General features: G+C 40.6%; 2 protein-coding genes across 3 annotated transcripts in view; both read left to right on the forward strand.

The window, feature by feature from the left end:
* Positions 1–13,116, forward strand: part of LOC120375913 (rho GTPase-activating protein 32-like) — a 206,995-nt gene extending 193,879 nt beyond the window's left edge. The window contains exons 3-5 of the mRNA XM_039496934.1: positions 11,388–11,479; positions 12,570–12,611; positions 12,975–13,116. Coding sequence (XP_039352868.1) covers positions 11,388–11,479; positions 12,570–12,611; positions 12,975–13,116 — 276 coding nt within the window. The remainder of the gene's footprint in view (positions 1–11,387; positions 11,480–12,569; positions 12,612–12,974) is intronic.
* A 1,092-nt stretch (positions 13,117–14,208) lies between these two features.
* Positions 14,209–24,880, forward strand: part of ARHGAP32 (Rho GTPase activating protein 32) — a 190,079-nt gene continuing 179,407 nt past the window's right edge. For both annotated transcript variants that reach the window (XM_039496377.1, XM_039496378.1), the window contains exons 1-2: positions 14,209–14,244; positions 14,608–14,692. In XM_039496377.1, the coding sequence (XP_039352311.1) occupies positions 14,222–14,244; positions 14,608–14,692 (108 nt within the window). In that variant the 5' untranslated portion in view covers positions 14,209–14,221. The remainder of the gene's footprint in view (positions 14,245–14,607; positions 14,693–24,880) is intronic.

Raw genomic sequence — 24,880 nt, forward strand, 5'->3', positions numbered from 1 at the left:
TTTTAAGCTGCTTGATCAGATTCACCCTGCAGACCAAGTTGTGTATCATTTAGTTCCTTTACCCAGGTCTGTATTAAGGCATAGGCACTACATGTCTGGAGGTGTTCTGAAATAATAGCTCGGTGAGGTGTGAACTGCCCTTGCATCTGAGTGGAATGCTAACTCTCAAGAACCCATGCTCTAGCGGAGCCTAGCAATATCAACCACCAGAGGACTCTGTGTGTGTGGCCACAGGGGGGCCCATCTCATGGTACGCTCAGGATTCTCTTAAAATTGCAGCCCTGCCCCTTTACCTTTGCCTTTGGCTTTCCACTTGGTCACTTCCCAAGTGGAAATCAAACCATTCACATATAAAGTGTGGGATTTTTGAAAAGGCTTGATGTTTGCCTAATGCTGCTGCTGTTGGACTCAATGGTAAAAATCCCACTAATTCAAAGTGCTGAGCACTTTTGAAAATCTCAGCCTAAAGACCTCATAATGATCTTGTATTGGTGTATCAGGAGAAGAGTTAAATCTAGTTTACACTGGTATAAGTGAGATCAGAAGTAGGGCATATGAGTCAAATTTTACTTAAAATTATGCCAGTGCAAATCTGGAGTAACTCCAGTGGTTTAAACGGAGTTACTCTAGGGTTATATCAGTGTACCTCAGAACAGATTTGGTCCTAAGATTTTGTCCTACCCCAATACAGTCATCTCTCTCAGACACTCATACTACAATCTGGCCATACATCCTCACAAATGTCTTGATCATTCTGTTTCAAACAAGCTGAGAGCTAGAGAGAAGGGGAACTTTTGGTTCTGAATTTCCTCTTGTTCTAGTATGTGGCCTAAACTGCAAACAAGAAATTACTGCTCTGCTTGAAAGCATCTAGTGAGACTTTGGCATTGTTAGAGAACAATTGTAACTATTAATTCTTAGTTTGTCGTACAGCATTTTTCCTTCTGTTTATATGTGGTCAGCTGAGTACTATTGGTTACTGAAACTGGATATGACATACTGTATTACAGCTACGTACATTTTAGGGCTAGCCTGGTTTTACCTCAGCCTCTTGGTGCTGTAGTCTAAACATGCGGGAGATGCATGGTCGAAAAGGTCCATGATTTAAAACTCTTAAAAATCTAGTCTCTGCAGGAGAGAAGGAGAATTTCCTTGGAGGATTAAAGGGCTAAGCCATCAGTTTCTGGAGAATCCCAGTTTTCATTTAAAAAAAACAAACAAAAAAAAACAAATGAACAAAATGTTGCTAGCTGCCTTCCTGATTCTGCTGACACCACTACAGCCTCTGTTGCTGCTCTTAGCTTTCCCAAGCAGCAGTAAAATTAAGTTAATTAAACTCTGGTCAGTTTAACTTCTGCTATTCAGAACCTTGTGGATGGTTAATGGCATGTTATTGGTGTGTGTATATAACTTACGTTGCTGTGACATTCAGGTGTGCAAAATAAATGGATCTTACACCAGTTGTGCATTCAGAATCTATTTAAAGTGCCTGCAACTCCCATGGAAGTCAAAATCTGGGCCCAGTTTTGCTCTCAGTGGCAGAAGCATATGACAGGGTTGAGTATAAATTGCTTTTCCTTCTGCCATCCCAGCTTCTGCCCCTTCTCTCCCCCTACTGCGTATCCAAATCACTTGGTTTGTAGACACACCATTTATGACCATCTTACTCATTGCCATTTACATCATCACTGAATACGACCAAGGGACATCCACTAAAGTTTCAACTGTTTGTTCCGAGCTGACTTCAGCCCAGTAATTTGATTCTTTTTCCATGTAAAAGAAATTGTATTTCAGCACAACAACCCAAAGCCTCCCTAGTTCTTTTGTATTTAAACTGAAGTAAATCAATTGACTATAGAAATTGTCCTCTTAACAGCGTTTTTTTTTTATTTAAATAGTGAGTAACTGAAATCAAGGCATGATGTTCATTGGATGTTCTGTTCCCTGTGGTTTGTTCTCAGATACATTCTGTAAGCTGTACAGAAGACTTTAACCCTGGCTGCCTTTCCCACGCATATTGTATGTGAGGTTTTTGTTTCTTAAAGTACATTCCTTAGCCAATATATTGTTAAGTAGGGCAGTGTACTGTATGCAGCTCCCTGTGTTAAACTCTTCTTTGTGAATGGTAATAAAGGGTTCTCACTGTAGCCTCTCCAGAGCAGTGTCAGATCCAACCTTAAGGCTCCCAGGTAGTTATCATGCTCATGTTGTCCTTAGGAGCTAACCAGTCATTTGGCTTGGTGCATCTGTTGTCTCTTTGAAAAAACAAACCTCATCTATGAAATAACAGATAGGAAATGCAAGTGTGGGACTTCTTGTTGGGAAGAACCACCACAGTACAGATGAAATTCACCCCCGTGTAGAAGGCCAGCAGAAAACCTATGCATCATTTGAGTCCCACTAAGTGGGACTTAAATTTTGTGTAAGTCTTATGCTGGCCCTCTGTACAAGGATGAATTTCACATACCGTGCAAGGGTGTGTTCGGAGGTGCTGCAGCATATGTCACTCTGCATGACAGGCTCCATTTCCAGGACTTTTATTACATACTATCCTTAGGCCCAGAGCACTGGATCCTTGCTTTTAGTGACATATATGCAGAGCAGATCAATATATGCTGAAAACTCCAACTGAAGAATGAGATGAATAACCATGAGTGAGTGTGAGCTACGTTTTTCATAACCTGTAGAGGTACATGAGGCCAGTAAATGATAAATGAATGACCCAGCTCCTCATCCAAAATACCACTGCTGCTCTGAAGATAGGCGCATTCCTTAAAATTTGCCTGCTTGTGGTAGTATTTAAAAGTCTATCTTTGGAGAGAAGATGCTAGGAATGGGAAAATACATCCTGTGTAGTCCTTGAAAGAGAATAATTCACTGTAAAGTATACCATGCAATAATTATCGGCTAAAAAAATTCAACCACAGTGACAAAGAATGTGAAAAATGCAGTTGAACATTCTAAACTCCAAAAATAATACAAATCAAAAAAAATTTTTTTTTAAATCTTAGTTTCTGAGTGCCAGAATTGGCAGTGTTCAGAGTTGATGCACTGTACTGACAGCAGGCACCACCCCTTCTTTCACTAGCTCTTTTCTATCATATTTCTCTCATCCATTACGAGCTTTAGAAGAGGCACAGGCAGCTGAATTGCTCTCTTTATTCTCTTGAGCAAAAGGGTTGTCCCATTGTAGGAATAACTGTCCACAAATAAATAGTAATATTTGCATTTCTCCAGTGCCTTTCATCCAAAAATAGAGTGACCAGATGTCCCGATTTTATAGGGACAGTCCTGATATTTGGGGCTTTGTCATACATAGGTGTCTATTTTACACACACACACTCTTGCACTTTTCACACTGTCGGGTCATTCTATCCAAGAACTCAAAAGTACTTCAAGAGACATCGATGACTGTGACCCTATAACATCCTTGTGGGGTCTCTTAGAGCATGTCTACACTTACCTCAGGAGCGATTGATCCAGCGGGGGTTGATTTAAATTGGCCGTCGAGTGCTCTCCCGTCGACTCCAGTACTCTACTGTAGCGAGAAGTGTAGGCGTAGTCAACGGGGGAGCGGCAGCATTCGACCTACTGCAGCAAAGACACTGCGGTAAGTAGTATCAGAGGGGTAGCCGTGTTACTCTGGATCTGTAAAAGCAGCAAAGAGTCTTGTGGCACCTTATAGACTAACAGACGTTTTGGAGCATGAGCTTTCGTGGGTGAATACCCACTTCGTCGGATGCATGCGGTAAGTAGCTCTTAGTACGTCGACTTTGGCTATGCTATTTTCGTGGCTTTCCCAAGGCGATGTAATAATTCTGTGACAGAACTGAGAACCGATCCCATGTCTCCCTGAATCTCCAGTCTTGTGTCTTAATCAGCGAGACAACACATTCTCCAATTAAACTGAGAAGAATTTCTCGCTCTGCTTTAAAAAACACAAGAAACGTGGCTTCCCAGTGTGACATAACTAGACCTTTTCATGCCTTTGTGCAGTGGGGATCAAGAACTCTGCATTGGGTGAGGAACAAGGAGAAGATTTAATAATACTGATTTTTTTTTTGTAGAGTAGCTTGTTTTTTGGTAACAGTTTGACAGAGTTCACAATCCTTTATTCATTCCTGAAAACGCTTTTGTGACCTGCACTAAGTTCTCACGGCTATTTCTCTGCACAAAGTGGCATGAGTTGCTGTAATTAAAGAGTATATCAGGACCTTCAGTCCCTACTTGCTGTATCTGGAATGTGAAATGTATTTAATCCTTTCTAACTGCAGTGTGGGGCCCCATTCTTTTCTGTGTGAGGGTGCACTAGATTACACAATTATGCTCTTGTGCCAGAAGAGAGCCCTTGGTTAGCAGTTCTGTATAGCTGTAAGTGATTCTTCAGTGTGCAACTGCTGCACTCTGCTGATCAGGCCATGAATAGCATCTAAATCCAATGAAGTTTTGCAAACAGACTGAAGTTGGAAATCCATTTTTCCTCCCCTTTTGGAAGCTGCACAGAGGATCAGCTCAAAGTGGTGCATAGGGCTTGCGGTGAGCTCTGCACAGGTAGGAGTAGCTCCATGGAACTCAGTGGGACTAAGAATATGTATAGTTTGCAGGATTCAGACTTGACACTGCAAGTTCAGACTGTAAAAGAGAAAGTGGGGACAAATATTCTGATAACAGGATGGCACGGTTACTTGGTCATCAAAGTAGACTAACATTCAAAGGTAATATTTACAATTTTCTTTGAAGAACACACGTCACAATTCCACCTTGAGGTTACACTGTGCACAGCAGAGCGTGGAGTGTGGGAGGAGCAAATTTTAGGAAGCTGGTTACCCCTCCCTGATTCTCTGCTGAGCAAATCTCAGGAAACCGGTTACAACTCCCTCATTCTCTGCTAAGCCCCAGGGTGGCATAGAGTAGCCTGGAGACAATCTGCCCTAGGCACCAATACAGCAGCTGACAATTCCTGGAGAGCTTTGTTCTCCAACCTTTCCGCTTGCCCTGCCCCTCCACACCTGCAACATGCGCCTGCACCAGGGTCTGCAGGGAGGGAGATGTAGGAGCTGCTTCTGTCCATGCTGGGCACTCCCATATGCTAGGGGAGGCTTTGAATCCCTTTGTGCCACCTTGTTAACTGTTGCCAATGCTGAAACGCTTTTATCAGACTGTTCTCTAATTTTACTTGTATTAGCAAATCTGGCGTCTTGTCTTCTGTGCTTGAAAGGAACGTTTTCTGATAAACCCAGTCAGGTTTGTTTTGAGCGAGAACCCTTTCATGCTCTGGTATGCTGTGAACTTGTTGGATTTAAATTATTTATGCCTGAGAGTTTTTGTGTCATTTAAATTTCACTTCAGCTACGCTAAATAACGATTGCAGATATCAAGGCCAAACATTTCAAACCTGGGTGCTGAAAATGAGGCAACTCAGGAAGTGAATATTACAAATGCTGTAACCCCATGGTGCTCACTGAATTTAGGAGTAACATTTTCCAATGCACCCAAGTGACCTAAGTGTTTAAGTCTCATTGACTTCCAGGTGGATTTAGGCATCTAAATCACATAGCAGCAAAGAATTCTGTGGCACCTTATAGACTAACAGACGTTAGTTAACTAACGTCTGTTAGTCTGGATCTGTAAAAGCAGCAAAGAATTCTGTGGCACCTTATAGACTAACACGGCTACCCCTCTGATACTAAATCACATAGGTTAGCCTTTTCAAAAGCATATCTATGCCTAAATATGGCCGTAAGTGCCTAACTTAAGGCACCCAAAGTTTGAAAATATTGGCCCAGTTGTTTATGGTGAATGCATGGGTTTTGAGAGTATGAACAACATCTTATGCCATGTGAATGTTTTAGTTCTGGGTTTAACTTAAAAAATGTTATTGGTAAAAAATTTCAGTGTTGGCTTTTGTTCTGCATCAGGATGAAACTGAGACCTCAAAAATTGTTGGGGGAGGGGGCAGGGTGAGATGCATGTTCCATTCTCCCTCCCAACAGCCCTCAACTAAGTGGTTAGGGCACTTGCTTGGAATAGGGGGACCTCAGGTTCAAATCCTTGCTTTCCCTGCTTTATCCCACGTGAGGGAAGTTCCCTAACCCCCAAGTTGTAGTCACTCCCTCAATCTCTCCTGTTGTATATAAATAATTAACTCTTCAGTGGGCCAGAGAGAGAGGCAGGCAGAGCAGGGACTTGCACCTGTCCTGTCCACGTAGTAGCTAAGCTCCCCAACTGCTTGGGCCATTGGCAGGTATGGCAGGGTCTCTCTGGTTTTGACTAGAAATTCCATCCTCGACCTAATGGAAAAATGTTTGTTGGAAAGTTCCCGATTGCCTCTAGTTAAAACCACTCTCATGCCATGGAAAGGCTTGCTTCAGAACCCATAGAAATCAATAGAGTGGGCTTTGGATCAGGCCCTAGCTTGTTTAACTTGTTTTGGACCAATGCAGATTGAAACAGCAGTGACATTTAGCCATGAGAATTGGAGTAAATAATTTGCATAAGCAGATTGATTATGCAGTTCCTAGTTTTCCACAGGACACCGATGCATAAAAAATAAGAAATGAAAAGTAGCAGCTGCAGCGGGTCGCTAGCTAATTTTCAAATGTAAAGAATTCAGCTGTTTCAAAATGATATTTAAAAACAAATTACTGTGACAAGGAGCACAAAAGATGACAAATTCCTTTGTAGTGGATTTTGTTTATATTCGGAGATAAAAATAATTTAGGATGACGATTTCCATGAAAGGTTTCAGAGCAAAACAAGTGTAAACTGATAATGGGAACTTCAATGTGTGCATGTTTGGGATGGAAAGTAATTGCATTTATTTGTGAGGCACACAGTTATATAATTGCAATAAGTACATGTTGTTATTATTTATCTCCATTTTTCTTCTTCCATCAACCAAACTTTCTTTTTTCTGGCAGTACTTCCAGTAGTAACTTCTGACATGGATGAGAACCATCATCCCACTAATGCTTCCTGATTTAAGATTTCTCTGTGAGCCCACTGGGTTGCTTTTCTGCAGCAAACCCTTGATTTTAACACTGAAAAAAGATGTATTGTATCTCATTGTGGACCATCTAAATGAATAAACACCGATGGGATAGAGAGAGACATGGATCTTTTTCCAGTATGATTTGAACATAATTCAGTTGGGAAGGGAGAGAGCAAGATGAGTTTTCCAAAGATAAATGCTGGCTCTGAAGTGTTCTGTGCTGTGTGCTTTGCCTACTCTGCTTTGAGTCCGACAGAGGGTGATCTTTATCTACTGCTGTTGTTTGGCTCTGAGCACATCTTTTCCTGTCAGTTTCACTTACCTGGTTTCACATGGCACCAGCTTCTACTGCGAATGGGAGATGGAAAATTATCTTTCATCCCAGAAAAGTTCCTTTCCATGGAAATCAAGGCAGGCAATATATTTCAGGCTCTACCTAAAAAATGCTCACAGGAATGGCTCATTTATTGCTGTAGTTAGTTATTGTATTATGTAAAAGAGCGATAACATATATTGCATTGGCTGTCTTCTTAACACTGGAATTCACAATGAGACCCTCAAGTGTTTTTTTAACACTATTGACCAAATTAATTGTAATTAAATGCAGATAGGTCAGGGATTGCCTTATTTAAGGAATTAAATATTGTACTTGTTTTTCTGCGACGTGTACTGGATGTTTTACACATAAACTCTTTGTGAGACAATGGTGTTAAAATATTGCTTAGGCTATCAAAAGCTCAGTTATGAGAAGAGCTGAATGTCTTCAGCTCCAGTTTAAATCAATAGTGCCCAAAGGTGGAGGAGGCGTCGTTCTTAATTGCAGTAACCCTTCGCTTTCCAGGGCAGTGCTTAATGCAACTAGAGTGGAATTTGACTCTGTGGGGAGAACCTGTACACCACTTAAGTCCTACGTGAGCCCTCAGGGATTTCACCCCGTTGCTTAAAGTCCTTATCCTTGTTGCATAGACCTCTTATTTAAAAAAGAAATCAAGTAATGGATGGTGGATACTTCTGAGTAATCATTTTTCAGCTGTTCGCAGAGGCGATCAGATTTTATCCCCCTTGGTCAGAGATGATTGGTTTCTTGAAGGGGACAAGAACGATCCCCTTTCCCACATCCCATTTATGGTACTGCACAATTTGACAAGGTGCTTCATGGAGGTTGCCTGCTTTTCTCTGAAGCTTCAGGTGTTGGCGAATGGTAGCTGCAGGGTACTGTGCAAGGGTAGGCCCCTAACCTGATCTGTAATGGCAACACCAATGTTATTGGGAAGATTTGTCTGAAACTGAGTCTTGTGAGTTTCGTATACCATATAGTGTGCCATTACTTTGAATTATAATGGTCTCTTTGGGGCAAAGGCCATGTCTTTTCCCATGTTTGTAAATCACACTGTACACTTCCTCTCTATTAAACTTAATAACTTCTGGCAGCTGTTCAGCTCTGGTCAGAGACCTCTCTGCGGACATGTTTAGGAATATAAGAATGGCATTCTGGAGCAGAGCACTGGTCCATCTACTCCCAACATTGGTGAATCGGTTTCACTCAGTGTCCCTGTTGTTCTTGCCTTCTGAGAAAAGGTAAATTGAAGTGCCTGCATTACCATCTCTATGCCAGCCATTGTTTTGGACACCACTCCTGTTTTATAGTTTTGTATGTGAAGCAGGAAATACTGTATCTGACGTCTGCATTCTGCACTGGGCTCTCTCCACTGCTCTTGCCATGGTCACTAATGAGCTGCTCCCGTCCAAGACCAAGGATCATTGCTTTGTCCTTGCCCTCTCTGTTGACTTGGACATAACTGGTTCCCTCCCCTTCCCATTATGGGCCCAGCCTAAAACCCATGCAAGTAAATTGAAACACTCCCATTGGCTTGTACTTATATAGACCTCAGCTCTGTGGTTCCTCACTGTTTTTAACGTGTTTATCCTCACAACACCTCTAAAGTAGGGCACTGCTATTATATCCATTTTACAGATGGAAACCTGAGGCACAGAGAGGCTAAGTGATTTGCCCAAGGTCACACAGGAAGTCTCTAGCAGAGCAGGGAGTTGAACCCAAGTTTCTCAAGTCCTAGGCTGGTGCCCTAACCTGTGGACCATTGTACTTCTCTTATATAGATATATAGAAAATTCTGTGTAACAATGAGCACCACTCAGGCCTGATTCTCCTCACTCTTAAACATATATTTTTTCCATGGCCTTCAGTGGAGATACTCCCAATTTAGCCTGCTGCAAGTGAGGAGGAAAATTGGGCTTCTTGTGACCTTTTGCTGTTGTAGCCCCAGTCCTAGCATTGTTTATTGCTATCCATCACTCTGTTACATCCTTATTTATATGGGAAACTGCTCAGGGCAGGGACATGTTAAATGGGCTGTAAGGTGCTGTGTATGTCTGTGCCACTTCATTCATTTTTCTTCAGTGAAAACAATTTTTAAAGATTTAAAAGCTAATGATAGGGCTTAGGGCTACACCAAAGCCGTGGGTGCCAAACCTCCTGAATTATGGCATATTTCCAGTCAATCTGGATTTTGAGAAAGGGACCCATCTCTATTAAATAGCCAAGGTGGGAATTTCTCTTCTTGATAGGTCGCAGAGCATACGGGAACTATCCGGGGCGTGGGGGCGCAGAATATACACACAGGTATAATTAAAGCTGGAGTAACCCATTTGCCCATGGCTTGGTACATAAACAGTCTTCCCTATAGTGAGAATAAAAAGGTTAATATGAAATAGTACTACACAGAATGATATAGACAGGTACATGTTTTAATTTTATTTTTATCTGTTAAATATAGAGAGAACATGAGAAGAAAACTGGAATGTAAAGTTGAAAGAGAATTTGGTTCTCTGATAACATTAAAAATAATTCCAGTTTCTCCTGACCTCATTGGAACTCCTTAATGTCTGTCTAGCATCTAGCATTAAAATATGAACAAAATCTATTTAAAAATGTATGGATGGTTATTGCAAATAGCAAAATGAATGTGTCAGCCCTGTTTCCTATGTAAATTTCTGGACCAATGAACATCCTCATGGAGGACTTTCTGAGCACCAGGTCTGTGAGTTAAATGTTTTTGATCCTGAGATATTTCAAATAATCAAAGCCACAACACATAAAGGTGAAATTCTTCCCCAGGTGAACAACTTTGTGACTCTGTGCTATACATTTGTATCTTACTGAAATATAAATTAAACAGAAATCCCACCCACAAACATACCTTTTGATTTGTCTGGGATGTAAAAGATCATTTATATGGTACACTTCTACCTCGTTATAACGCCACCCAATATAACACGAATTCAGATATAACGTGGTAAAGCAGTGCTCCGGGGGGAGGGGGGGGCTGCGCACTCCAGCGGATCAAAGCAAGTTCGATATAACATGGTTTCACCTATAACACGGTAATATTTTTTGGCTCCCGAGGACAGCATTATATTGAGGTAGAGCTGTATTAGAAATCATGTAAAATTGGCAAACCATTATGGAAAACAGCTCTGTTAAAACAAAATGATTTCAATTCCTGTATGTATATACCCAGGAAGCTCTTAATTATCCAGTGTAAGCTACGTGATGTATCGAGAACTTGCAAGGTAACTTAGGTCTTAAATAACATCAACATTTTTTGAGGGAGGCTAAGATGAGAACTGAATGGCACAGATACAACTCACATTTATCCGCATGAGTGGAGCAAAATATTACATGTACATTTCACTCTTTCTTTTCAGGACTGAAATGCCATTAGATGACAGAGTAGGAAAATTAAGTGTCTGGAATGGGTATGGATAGAAGATTATGAATGTTAAACCATCACATAAATTGAAAGCTTCTGCCACCCACAGAATAACACAGATGTAAATTTTGTGATGCCTTTTCATTGCCTCTTTTATTATTGATTCATGGAATTTTTTTTAATATATTTGTTTGCTTAGGCCCAGATTTTTTTAAGTATTTCAAAAAATTCTTCCATATTTAGGCACACAAGTAGCTAACCTAATTTTCAACAGTGCTGGGTACCAAGCAGCTTCAGCGGTGTTGGAAGTCAAGAAGCTTAATTAGGAGCCTAAATGTGGTCTTGGAAGCCTAAAGTTAGGGTGCTAGTTTTGAAAATCTCATCCTTTTCCCTCTTATTCTTTGGGTCTATAATGCATTGGCTCTCCCAGTAATTAGTGAGAATTAGCAAGGTTGTATGTAAGCAGCTAACCATATTTTAGTTTGGAATCCCTGGATTCATTCTTTCTGTGCTGCAAGTTACTAAAGTATGTCTTGCATGCATACGTGAGAATTGCACAGACAGTGCATGTATTTATCTAGTGTTGGAGGCACCAAAGTGTAATGTTCGATCAAATGTAACGTTTCTCTTTCCTCCCTTTTTTTTTTGTGTGTGTGTATGTGTAGGCGAGAGGTGCAGATATCCCTGAGATTCCAGGGGAGCTGCCACTTCGGACGTGCGGCAGCACAGCGAGCATGAAAGTGAAGAATGTGAAAAAGTAAGAGCAATGCGTTTATTTTGTGAGTTAATTCTGTAGCTTTTCTGTCATCTGTGCTCTAACTTCTGTGATTCTAGCTGTGCTCAAGACTGTCATAGTGCAGTAGAGCCCCAATGCATCCAGAAGCCAGGCCGTTAGCACTAAAGGATTTCTGGTAGTCTCCTTATCAGAGCAGTGTGGACCTGCTGCCTGTGAAAAGCAAAACTTCTGGTTGGCATGCTCTAAATATTAAGGCTTGGGGTGGATGAAGCTTATAGAGGTGGAGGTTTTGTAAACCTTACACACTTGCTTTTGGGGAGAAGGGTTGCAAAGCTAGTTTGAATTTTGAATCTCACTCTGGCTGTCATTTAAACCGTGGGGTTTCCCCCTAAAAGATGATTCATTTAAAAAAAAACAAAAAAAGCTCAAGGCAAGCCTGTGCAAGGTATAAGTGTAATACTTCCCCTGTACTCCTGACACAGAGGAAAAGCTAAACTGGGACAAGTGGATGACCTTTATTTTTTTCATTAGAATTTTTCTCTGTGTCTCTGCTCTGTTTTTCAGTTTCTTTTTTCCACTGTACCTGCCCACTGCTGTTTTCACGCTACTTTTTCCATTGAACTGTTTTTTTTCTCTCTGCCCTTGTTCTGTTCCCCTTTTATGCTCATTTGCCTTCCCTCAGCATAATTCAAACCAATGATCTGTGAATAGGGTCCAAATTAGGCAAAAACGGCTCGGCCCATCCTTATTTAAAGTGCTGGCAGATGGTCCAGAGCTACCAGCATTGGTCTGTGCATTCAGAGCTATCATGCTCTGATGCTGTTAGGGAAAATGGCTCTTTGTTCTATTTCTGAGCAACGAGATGCTGTATCTCACTTCCCACTTATATTCCCGTGGGAAGAGTGAGCCGGATAAAGACAATCTCATTGGCTCACAACCAGAAGTATCTATAGGAGTCTGCAGCAGCTTCAGCAGAAGGAAGATCCTGTTGCAGAACCAGAGCATCTCCCTGTCAGCCATTGCTGTAGTTGGGGGTGCTTGGAGATGATTGTGCCTCACCGCTGAATTTTAAAAAGCCAAAGGATAAATAGCATTTGTTCTGCACCCTCAGATCCATCAACCCGGAACTGATGGGCTGTGATGCCTTTCACAGGTAAAGTTTGACTTTCATACGTCTCTTGTGTCAGGCTGTTTACAGATTAATTTCCCCAATGCAAGTGGAACAGCTTGTCCCTGCATCCTTCCCTATAGACACTGGCCTTGGTGGTGATGGAATGCACGTGTTTCCCTAAAAAGACAATGATAAATGTCACTTCGCAGTTTAGTTTACCTTCCTCACCAAATCCCTTTCCTCACTGCTTTAGTGCATCAAAATAAGCAGCACTGTATGTTCCCTTAGCTTCAGGATGGTCAGGCGCTTAAATGTAGATGGTCTAGCTGCATTTCATCATGACACGCAATTCTGACAGTTGTTTCAGTGATGTGCATCTTATGGGTTGCTCTTGATGTACTTCAGGTTATCCTTTACCAAAGGCCACTTCCCGAAGATGGCAGAGTGTGCACATTTCCATTATGAGAACGTGGACTTTGGCAACATACAGGTAGGTTTCAGATTTCTTTTACATACCAATTTGGGTTGTGTTTGTCTGACTAGCTAACCAAGCTGACAAAGCACTGAGCAAAGAGCTCCAGATAGGTTTGCTTTGTTTGTTAGAGTGTTGATAATAAGAAGTTGGAGCAGAAAGGGTCCCTTTTTGGGAGCTGGTTTGATAAACCGGGCCAGTTCATGCCCTCAGTTACATTTGTGCACTCCCTTGAAGTAAACGATAGTATATATTGCACCTGGGTGAGTTGATGGCAATGTCTGTAAAGACTGCAATTGGCACAGAACTTGAATGTTTACAGACAACTGATTGAATAATGAGGGTGTTTTTCTCTGTGTGTGTGTGTGTGTGTGTGTGTGACCATATGTATGTATGGGAATAAGCATGTGTGTGTATATTAATGTAGTTCTAGTATATGTTGTAAGAACAGATTTGAGTTCAGGTTTCCCTATTCTGTTCACGTGACCCTAGGCCCGGGTCTTATATTCCAGCAGCTCTGCCCTCCTTAAGGCAGAATACAACAAAGGGCTGCCAGTCAGGTTGAGATGACCTTTATTTTTCATTAGAATTTTTCTCTGTGTCTCTGCTCTGTTTTTCAGTTTCTTTTTCCACTGTACCTGCCCACTGCTGTTTTCACGCTACTTTTCCATTGAACTGTTTTTTTCTCTCTGCCCTTGTTCTGTTCCCTTTTATGCTCATTTGCCTTCCCTCAGCATAATTCAAACCAATGATCTGTGAATAGGGTCCAAATTAGGCAAAACGGCTCGCCCATCCTTATTTAAAGTGCTGGCAGATGGTCCAGAGCTACCAGCATTGGTCTGTGCATTCAGAGCTATCATGCTCTGATGCTGTTAGGGAAAATGGCTCTTTGTTCTATTTCTGAGCAACGAGATGCTGTATCTCACTTCCCACTTATATTCCCGTGGGAAGAGTGAGCCGGATAAAGACAATCTCATTGGCTCACAACCAGAAGTATCTATAGGAGTCTGCAGCAGCTTCAGCAGAAGGAAGATCCTGTTGCAGAACCAGAGCATCTCCCTGTCAGCCATTGCTGTAGTTGGGGGTGCTTGGAGATGATTGTGCCTCACCGCTGAATTTTAAAAAGCCAAAGGATAAATAGCATTTGTTCTGCACCCTCAGATCCATCAACCCGGAACTGATGGGCTGTGATGCCTTTCACAGGTAAAGTTTGACTTTCATACGTCTCTTGTGTCAGGCTGTTTACAGATTAATTTCCCCAATGCAAGTGGAACAGCTTGTCCCTGCATCCTTCCCTATAGACACTGGCCTTGGTGGTGATGGAATGCACGTGTTTCCCTAAAAAGACAATGATAAATGTCACTTCGCAGTTTAGTTTACCTTCCTCACCAAATCCCTTTCCTCACTGCTTTAGTGCATCAAAATAAGCAGCACTGTATGTTCCCTTAGCTTCAGGATGGTCAGGCGCTTAAATGTAGATGGTCTAGCTGCATTTCATCATGACACGCAATTCTGACAGTTGTTTCAGTGATGTGCATCTTATGGGTTGCTCTTGATGTACTTCAGGTTATCCTTTACCAAAGGCCACTTCCCGAAGATGGCAGAGTGTGCACATTTCCATTATGAGAACGTGGACTTTGGCAACATACAGGTAGGTTTCAGATTTCTTTTACATACCAATTTGGGTTGTGTTTGTCTGACTAGCTAACCAAGCTGACAAAGCACTGAGCAAAGAGCTCCAGATAGGTTTGCTTTGTTTGTTAGAGTGTTGATAATAAGAAGTTGGAGCAGAAAGGGTCCCTTTTTGGGAGCTGGTTTGATAAACCGGGCCAGTTCATGCCCTCAGTTACATTTGTGCACTCCCTTGAAGTAAACGATAGTATATATTGCACCTGGGTGAGTTGATGGCAATGTCTGTAAAGACTGCAATTGGCACAGAACTTGAATGTTTACAGACAACTGATTGAATAATGAGGGTGTTTTTCTCTGTGTGTGTGTGTGTGACCATATGTATGTATGGGAATAAGCATGTGTGTGTATATTAATGTAGTTCTAGTATATGTTGTAAGAACAGATTTGAGTTCAGGTTTCCCTATTCTGTTCACGTGACCCTAGGCCCGGGTCTTATATTCCAGCAGCTCTGCCCTCCTTAAGGCAGAATACAACAAAGGGCTGCCAGTCAGGTTGAGTTGCAGTCCGTTTGCGATGCCGGTTTACCTTCCTGTGTGAATCTGTAGTTCCCTCCAGGCAGAACCTCCCTTTATTGAACTGTACCTGAGACTTGTCCTGGACCAAGAAGCACTATCAGAGGCTCATAAATGGTACAAGCCTTGTTCTCTGCCTTCAGAGACAGAAAGCATCATTAATGCCTTCAGCATGTGCCAGCCAGAGAAGCAGCCTTATAGATGGAGGGAGGGTAGAATCCTCAGGCCACATCCCTTTGGCATCTAAACCATTTTCTTTCATTTAAAGTAATTTAACGACTTACCTTGAGAGTTGAGATTCTGCTTATGTGCATCTTCTGAGCCACCGCTGTTGAATGTTCTGACTGCTAAGGAGTGTGACAGCAGTCGAGTCCCATGTGGGAGTTGATTTCTCAAAGGCAGCTGCTGTCAGGTCACAGGGTTGTCCCATTATCATTGGTTGGAGGGACAAGGTGAAATGGTCTTGCAGGAGATGACTTGTATAAAAATAAGTCGTCACCGTTCAGGATTTATTGTTGTTATTAGCACCTTGAGGCCCCAGCTGAGTTCAGAGCCCCATTGTGCTAGACACTGTATACGCACACATTAGAGCTAACAGAAAAAAACAGGCAAAGAGTGAGAGAGGAAACAGGCAGAAAGGTGAAGTGACTTGCCCATAGTTACATGGGGACAGTGGTGAATCAAGGATAGAACCCATAACTTCTGAATTCCATACCAGTGCCCTCTCCCCTCAACCATACCCAGTCTCCATGCTATATGGGTACTCCATCTCCATTCTCATTGGTCAGAGGGAAATGTGCCAACAGGAGCAGGATCTAGTCCTTGTACTGCATTGTACTTCTGGAAAAGTGTGGCTATCTCTGCATTCCTACCTTCGTCTCCTTTTATTTTTTCAGAAGTGACACTATTAATCTTTTAGTCATTAAAAAAAAAAGGTTTTGTAATGGAGTAGGTGCTAAGTACATCTCTCTCCATCTAGATTTATATTTTACTGCATTGTGCATTCCTCTGAGAATTTTCTTTTCTCTTTTGTCATTCAAAGATAATGAGTACCCGGTCTTCACAATGCATAATACATGTACTTGAGTGAAATTGCATCCTATTGCATATTATTTTTGCTTAAAATATTTTGAAGACAAATGACTGAATTGCATTTGTGGTTTAAGTATATATTGACTTTTCCTAATGCTGCAGGCACAGTTACAAGACTGATGACAGGGAGATGCTATCACAGTATGAAGTGAGATAGATGTGTTCAGTACAAATTTTCTTCATGTTGTTCTTCCAGTGAACCCGAATCCTGATCTGGGATAAAATTTTCAAAAATGAATTTAAGGCTTGTCTACATGTGGAGTTTAGAAATGTTAATCTGAATTCCCTTATGGTGTGAATTTAAAGTGGATTAGGTAAACAGAATTAAATACTTGTGTGGATGCTTTGATTTAGAATTAAAGTGGCCTTAATTTTGTTTATTTTAATTCACTTTGGAAGTGAATTGAGGTAAACTGATTTGAGGTCACTTTAATTATGAATCAAAATGTCCACAAAGGGACTAAATGCAGTTTAATTAATCCACTTTAAATTCATACCTTTAGTTGATTTGGATGAACTTTTCTGAGTATCCTCGTTTAGTCCGTAGGCGCCTAAGTGCCTACGTTATTTTTGAAAATGGGTTTTTGGATCACATAATGTAGGTACTTGTGAAAATTTCCCCCCATGGTTCTTATTTAGAAAACAGTTAAGCACATGCTTAACTTAACAATGGGACTACTCATATGCTTAATGTTAAGCACGTGGTTCAATGCTTTGCTGAATCGGGGTCCTAATTACCTGCCCTATTCCTCGTTTGTGCCAAACAGTGACTACTAGTGGAGTCAAGCTGTACAGTGATTTTTTCCTCTTTTCTGCCGAACAGTGACTGCTATTGGAGTCAAGCCGTACAGTGATTTTTGTAATGTGAGCAAAAACACATTCAGGCACAGGTTGAGATTCATTGCTCTTGTGAACTAAACCACATTTGAGCCCGGGTCTCTAGCTATGAAAGATTAGGGGCATTATGATGCTTCCTTGGTAGCAGAAGACTGAGTATTAAAAGGCCAAAGAAGAAAAACAAATTAAAACCATTAGTACAGCATGAATATAGTTCCCTGCTGTAGAGAATCGTGTTGGATAGAGCTCACACGTCTTAAGTGGTGCATTTGTGCTAATAAATTAAAGGAGACTAGACAATAGGAGTAGGCTGGAATGACATACTTTTAAATGATAGTTTGACACCTAATAGCAAATTACTAACTTTAATCTGAAGGGCTAGTGGGTGTAATTTCCTTTGAAGAACTATTCACGCTTAAAAATTTGCATAGCAGACAGGCAGTATTTTATGGCGACATCAGTAATTATATAAAGGTATCTAATAACAGTTTGGCCAGCTTTCAAATTGATTTTTAATGTTTATGTCGGCTATGGTAGGGGTTTGGTGGAGCAATGGGACTTGACTGCTTGGAGGCTCACTTCTAGAGAGGCGGTCCTCTCTGTCTCATGGGATGGGTGAAAATGGATTTCCTCTCTTCTGACCATAGTGCTGGATTAACAAAACCATGCTCATTTCAGTATGATTTTCCTGTTGAGAGAGACCCAGGAGTGATATATCTGGCAATAGTACTAAACATTGATTGCCTGGGCGGTGCTGGTCAGCATTCATGTGGCACTAAATATATCCACCGGGTTTTAGGGATTTAGATGTTCAGCCCCCAATGAAATTAATGGGTGTTGGATGCCACAGTACCTAAGGAAATTCTCTAAATCATAGCCGGAAAAGGGTTTTTAAAAACTTTTCTTGCTACTTTCCATAGAACACAAGCCAAGTGAAATTTATTATACAAATGATGATGAATTCTTCTGAGGACTGAGTCACCAGAGGGCAGTAGAGCTGACCATTCATGTAGCCGCTAAATCCAAACAAGGTGCTACAGTTTATTGTTACTGAAGAACAAGCCGCATTCGTTTATTGGGGGTGTTATAAATAATAAATGGGTTTATGGATTGTGTATGTCCAGCCGATGCCCACGCTCAAAGAGTTCTATGACACCAAGACCCACAGTTACAGGGGAATCTTGTTGCTGGATGAGTTGCTTACCATAGTACTCATAGACCAGGTCCCATTGTGCTGACACTGTACAAACACACCAGCTCTGTTCTGTCATTGCGAGAGGTGGCCTGATAGCTTTTAGACATGGTTTATTTATGCATGTTCCTCTGTGGCTGGATTAGCATGTTCTGTCCCAAAGGCTGCATGGATTAATGGACTGAGCACAGCCCTGGGTCCAAGAAACGTCTGAGTTCTAATCCTGATTCGACTACTTGCTTATTCTGGTCTCGAGCAAGTTAATTTAGCCTCTCTGTGCCTCAGTTTCCCCATGTATAAATAGGTATAACACTTCCCTACCTCATGTGGATGTACTAAAGCTTACTTTGTTCATGTTTTCAAAGCTCTGTACAAACCTTAAGTACTATATGAATGTTAACTATTGTCATCCCACCTATCCACTGAAGAACAAGGAGGTTCCATTAGTCAGCAGTAAATCAATAAAGAGCCTCTGAAGCATTGCCTTGCTTAGTAACATTTATATTTTCTTCCACATTGAAGCCATGCAGCAAATGCTTATTCAGTCTTGATTTGAGGCACTGAAATGAAGGGTGGAAAAATCCTTTCACAAAGACTAGTGCTATCATTAAAAAAACAACCTCACAAATCTTTCTGCAAGATTTCCGTAAGGCAAAATGTTAGCTCACCAGGCAACTAATGGAATTTATTGGCACACCCAGTTGGGATCAAAACTTTAGTAATGGGATGCGCTTTGTTGATCTCAACATTGTAAAGAATTTACTGGTATATTGAGGAAATAAATTACATTTAGTATTTCATTTATCCTACAGGTCTGCATCATTGAATTTTTAATTATATGCTGAAAGGTCAGGCTCTGCATGATAATTTTTTTTTAAATCTAACAATGGGTGAGCTTTCACAAGTCTGACTGGTTTTGGTAGGGGGAGGAGGGAAGATATATGTAATGCAGCCCTGTCTGCAGAACATACCTTCTATACCAAACATTATTATGTGGCAGTCGGAATGTACTGACTCAGTGTCATTAGACTGGTCTGCAATCTCCCCCCTCCCCTGCTTAGCTCCTCTTCCCTTTCCACCCTTCTGGCTCCCTGTCTGTTAATTGTGATGTGGTCCGTTGCACATGTCTACAGCCCCATAAAATTCAATTGATGGCACATGGCGAAAAGACTAGCAGGTCTCCTAGCCAACATTGTTTATAGTATTAGGCAGTAGTGGAAAGCACTGAGCTGGGAGTCAGAAGACCTGGGTATTATTCCTAGTCCTTCCACTGACTGACTGTGTGACCTTGGGCAAATCATTTAGAAATCATTGAGTGTGTACTAAAACACTTTAGTACACACTCCATTTTAAAGGTACACGAGTAGTAGAACATTTAGGGGGTGGCCATTTTCAAGAGATGACTTAACCAAAATTATCCTGTCACTTATCCTGTTCACAACAACTCCACATTCCCGCATCACTTTATCTAAAACTGTACCAACTCCACTTCTCCGAAAGAGCACCTGAAGTTCATTTCTAAAAGCGACTTAGGACTCATTGACCCCGAGTAAAACCTAAAGCTTGACTACACACAAAACCGTGCAGTTTTAAACAATTAATAGTGTGGTGAGAGACAGTCCTCCTAGGGTGGATGCAGTAATACTAGAATAAAGGTAAGTATATCAATATAGTATATTCTCGTAAGGCAGAGAGAGAGAGAGAGAGAGAGAGAGAGAGAGAGAATGGGCACTGGAGGTAGCTTTAATTCTTGTTAGAAATAAAATTCAATTTTATTCTTGATTTTTCATGCTCTTTGGTTGAGTGTGCATTAGAACTGCAATATGAACAGCTGAGCAGCATAATGGTTAGTCAGTAACATTTTTTGTTCTTTCCAAAGGGTTATGATCATTCTCTTTCCTCAGGCGCCCTATTATTTGACAGATTACCCCTTCAGGCCGTATGTTCAGTGTGAATATTTATATACCAGCACAATGACTGATTAACTAAAACCCCAAAAGGGATTGCTGCGCATGGAAGGTCCACTCTCTCCCATCCATCAGCCCCTGGCATTGCAAGTGGTATAAGCATATTATAAGTGTATGATCAGTGGTAGAGGAAGTATTTGAACTCAGAATCACTTCCTCCAGTCTAGGCAGCAGCTGCTAGGAATCTCTATTATAAGTTGAGCAGTTTTGCGGCAGAATGCCTTCAGCAAGCTGAGACTTTGGAGCCAAGAAGACATGCCACGTTTCTGCTGTGGCTGTTGTTGGAACCTGTAAGCGTCTTTTCCTGGTGCGTCTTAGGAGGCAGACCCTTGTAGAGATCAAATTGGTTCTCTTTGTGCCTTTCGTGAGCAAAGCCTGTTGTTAAGGGGTTTTCTTTGTTTTTGTTTTTAAATAATGTTCAAGGGGGAAAAAACCCCAAAACTTCTAAATATATATTTATCTAAGGGGGAAAAAAATCTCCAAAGAGCGTGTGAAAGATTCAAAAGGAAGTACAAATGTTAGGCTTGAAATTCACTCTTAATCTTACATGCACAAAACAGCCTCTCTCTTCCTTCTCTTCCGTAAAAAGAAAAGGGGATGTGCACAGTAGAAATCACACAAACAGCCATAATTCTGCCCTATATCATTACCCACAGGAGACTATAAGCCCAGGAATTTGCTTTAGGTTTTGAAAAAAATGTTTGAGAGGCTGAGCAGCAAGAATCCCTGTCGAGTTTGCAAGCTGTGCATGGATGAGCCCTGCTACTTGCCAGTCTGCAAAAGGGATTTCCTCTCCCCATAAGACTTCACCTTGCCTCTCATCCTCTCTGTGGTGCTCTATTCTGTTTCTTCCAGACCAAAGTCTCCTGTCCCTTCCATGTGCTTGCTTCCCTGTTGTGCTTCCCTTCTCAGTGGAGGCCATTGGAGACTTCGCAAGGTCTTCTTTGACAGCCTAGGAAATGAAGAACAGCAGAGCTCACAGTGAATATGGAAGTGCTTCTAATAACTAAATAATTCTGCCAGTGATTCTCCCAAAATTGGCACCAGCTCTTGCCAATGTAAACAGATTATTTTTTTTTAAATGGATTTCTAGGCCAAGCTTCTGATGCCAAAAAAGTTAGGAAAATATTCAAGTAGTAAGTTCACCTCAGGTTTTGGATCCTTGTATTTCCCACATGACTTATGCAATTTGCCACAAACACCTCAGAAAAAGTCTACGCTGGAGTAAGATCACACCTGTGAAATTTCAGCCAGATTGGTTTTCTTCCAGCAAATTGGGGAACACTCAAACGAACTTATTTATGAAGGAAGGATAATTTAAATCGTAACTGTGCAATGACTGACGTCTCTCCATAATACAGTAAAATTGTTGCTAGTACCTGTACTTACTCTTCTGGGGAGCAAAGCAAATTGACATGTTAGGATCTTTGTCCCTCTCTAGTGGTTTGTCCCCATAAGAGGTTCACAGAATCTCTAGCTTCTGGAAGAGTTAGTCCTCTAGGTCAAGCCACAGTGGCTCATACTTTTAACTCCAAATCCAGGTTCAAATGCTGCTGAAGGCCCAAGTGGAGCCGGATAGGTTAACATTTTTTATATAGCCTTTTACAATGATATTTTTCCATCTGTAGGAGACAATCAAGTCCCTTCTGTTGTTGTGCATGTGTAAATCCTATTGCTAGAAATAGGGTTAAATGGAATATGTGGGTCAGATTCTCCAGTGTGGTGGAGCTGATCTCACGGTGTTGCACTGGAGTAATTCAGAGCAGAATGTGGCCATCTTTAAAAGAAGTAAAGGGTGTTTCTGCTCTGCAGTTGAAGATATAGTACTGAAGTGTATATGAATCACCAATTTCATTCTGTTCTGGGTTTCTTTTGAAACCTGAGTATGTTTCCAGCTGCCTAGTCTTCTCTTTAAATGTACTGTATACAGCACCTCCTACCAGACTGACAGGTCCTGGAACCAAAGTGCTGCAAAACCTGTTTATCTTTCTCTTTATAAAAGAGGGATTCAGTTTTCTACCAATACTAAATCTAATGTTGTATGTGGCTACTGAATTCTCTCTCATAGGAGAGGTTCACTCTGTTACCTTCACTTGGGATTAAATGCCTATATCTGATCCCAAATATCCCCTTCAGTTTAGCCCAAGTTGTTTTTAAGTTTAAATTGAATCACGATGCAGTGTAACCCATGAAAATTTATCACAAGTGAACAAGGAAACTTTAGCTGTTGAGTCATATGACCATAATTCTTCCATCTCTTGCCATGAATAGGATAAGATCATTGGCTAAATACTAGACATCATGAGCCCAAGTTGCAAGGTTTTTGATGTGCATCTGAATGTTCTCAGAGGATCAGGAGGTGATTTCAAACAGAGTTTTGGCCCACCTCTAATAAATATCTATATTTCCTGATGCCCATGTTCCTGTTCCACTTGGTTTGGGTACTTGCAGTTGGTGGTGGCTGAGTATAACAAATATTTAGAAACAGACATTTCTTGGAAAAATACTGCCAGACTTTTTTTTAATAAGATGGTTTATAGGCATATTTAAGACATCGAATCTTTCTTCCAAGCATTTGTAGTAGGGCTGTCGATTAATCACAGTTAACTCACGTCATTAACTCAAAAAAATTAATCGTGATTAAAAATATTAATTGCATTAAATCACAGTTTAATTGCACTGTTAAATAATAGAATACCAATTGAAATTTATAAAATATTTTGGATGTTTTTCTACATGATCACATAGATTATATTCTGTGTTGTAACCAAAATCAAAGTGTATATTTTTTATTATAAATATTTGCACTGTAAAAATGATAAACAAAAGAAATTGTATTTTTAGTTCACCTCATATAAGTACTGTAGTGCCGTCTCTGTCCTGAAAATGCAACTTACAAGTGTAGATTTTTTTTTGTTACATGACTTCACTCAAAGCCAAAACAATGTAAAACTTCAGAGCCTACAAGTCTACTCAGTCCTACTTCTTTTTCAGCCAATCACTAAGAGAAAAACAAGTTTGTTGGAGATAATGCTGCACTCTTTTATTTACAATGTAACCTGAAAGTGAGAACAGGCATTTGCTCAGCACTTTTGTAGCCAGCATTGCAAAGTATTTACCTGCCAGATATGCTAAACAGAAGTCTTAAAAGAGCAACACTCTGATGTGGAAACTGCTTTGGATTGTTATGGAGCAGAACCCATCATCTGCATGGACCCATGTCCCCTGGAATGGTGGCTGAATCATGAAGGGACATATGAATGTTTAGTGCACCTGACACATAAATATCTTGCAATACGGGTACAACAGTGCCATGTGAATACCTTTTCTCACTTTCAGGTGACATTGTAAACAAGAAGTGGGCAGCATTATCTCCCGCAAGTGTAAACAAGCTTGTTCGTCTGAGCGATTGGCTGAAGAAGGACTGAGTTGACTTGTAGCCTCTACAATTTTACATTGTTTTATTTTTGAATGCAGTTTTTTTGGTACATAATTTTATGTTTGTAAGTTCAACTTTCATGATAAAGTAATTTCACTACCGTACTTGTATTAGGTGAATTGAAAAAGAATTTTTTTTCTTTTTTCTCAGTGGAAATACTTGTAATCAAAAATAAATATAAGGTATTCTGTTTTGTAATTGAAATCAATATATCTGGAAATGTAGAAAACATCCACAAATATTTAAATAAACAGTATTCTATTAATGTTTAACAATGTGATTGATTGTGATAATTTTTTTTAATCGGTTGACAGCCATAATTTGTGTCAGGATCAGGGGAGAATCGAACCCATGCTGTTTTCCTAAATCTGGGACACTTTGGTGAATTCTGTACCTTTCATTAATTGACTTAATTTGAATCTGCTGTACATGAGCATGCTCCTGCTTTCATTGATAACCTAGAAAATGCTATGCATGCAAAGATCTGGGTGAAATTTTTCAAACTTGGGTGCCTAAAATTTAGGATTTAAATCCATGTATTGAGCCCCTGATGCTTCAGATGTGCGGAACATGCACAACTCAGATTGGTGTCAGTGAAATCTGAGTGCTTAGCATCTCTTTGCAAATTAGGTCATTTTTATTTAGGTGCCTAACTTTTGGCAGCCAAGATTGAAAATTTTGGCCTGCAACATGTGTACAATTTCTTTTCTTTTACCACCAAAGGTATATGGAACTAACTTGAGCAGTTCTTGTTTTTTTTTTCAGCGTGCAGTGGCTATTCAATGACCTGAGTAAATCTTAAGAACTACTAATGCTGGAACTAGCCCAGCGATTAACTTTGGCAATGACCTACAATATTTGCCTTCATCATAAATCATCGTTAGTGGCATATCACCGAAATATATATATAAAAAGTTCTAATTAGCGACTGGAGCATAGAAGTGTTGGAAAATTGTTCTTCGCTAAAGGTTAATGACCTGGAAAAACAGAAAAATGTATAATTAAAATATATTTAAAAAATATTTATAAAGAACCCACATACTCCAGAGAAGGAATCATTATTTCATAATGTTACATAGTTTGAGAGGCAATTAAACTTTTGCATATT

Source organism: Mauremys reevesii, linkage group 12, assembly GCF_016161935.1.
Source record: "Mauremys reevesii isolate NIE-2019 linkage group 12, ASM1616193v1, whole genome shotgun sequence".
NCBI lineage: Eukaryota > Metazoa > Chordata > Testudines > Geoemydidae > Mauremys > Mauremys reevesii.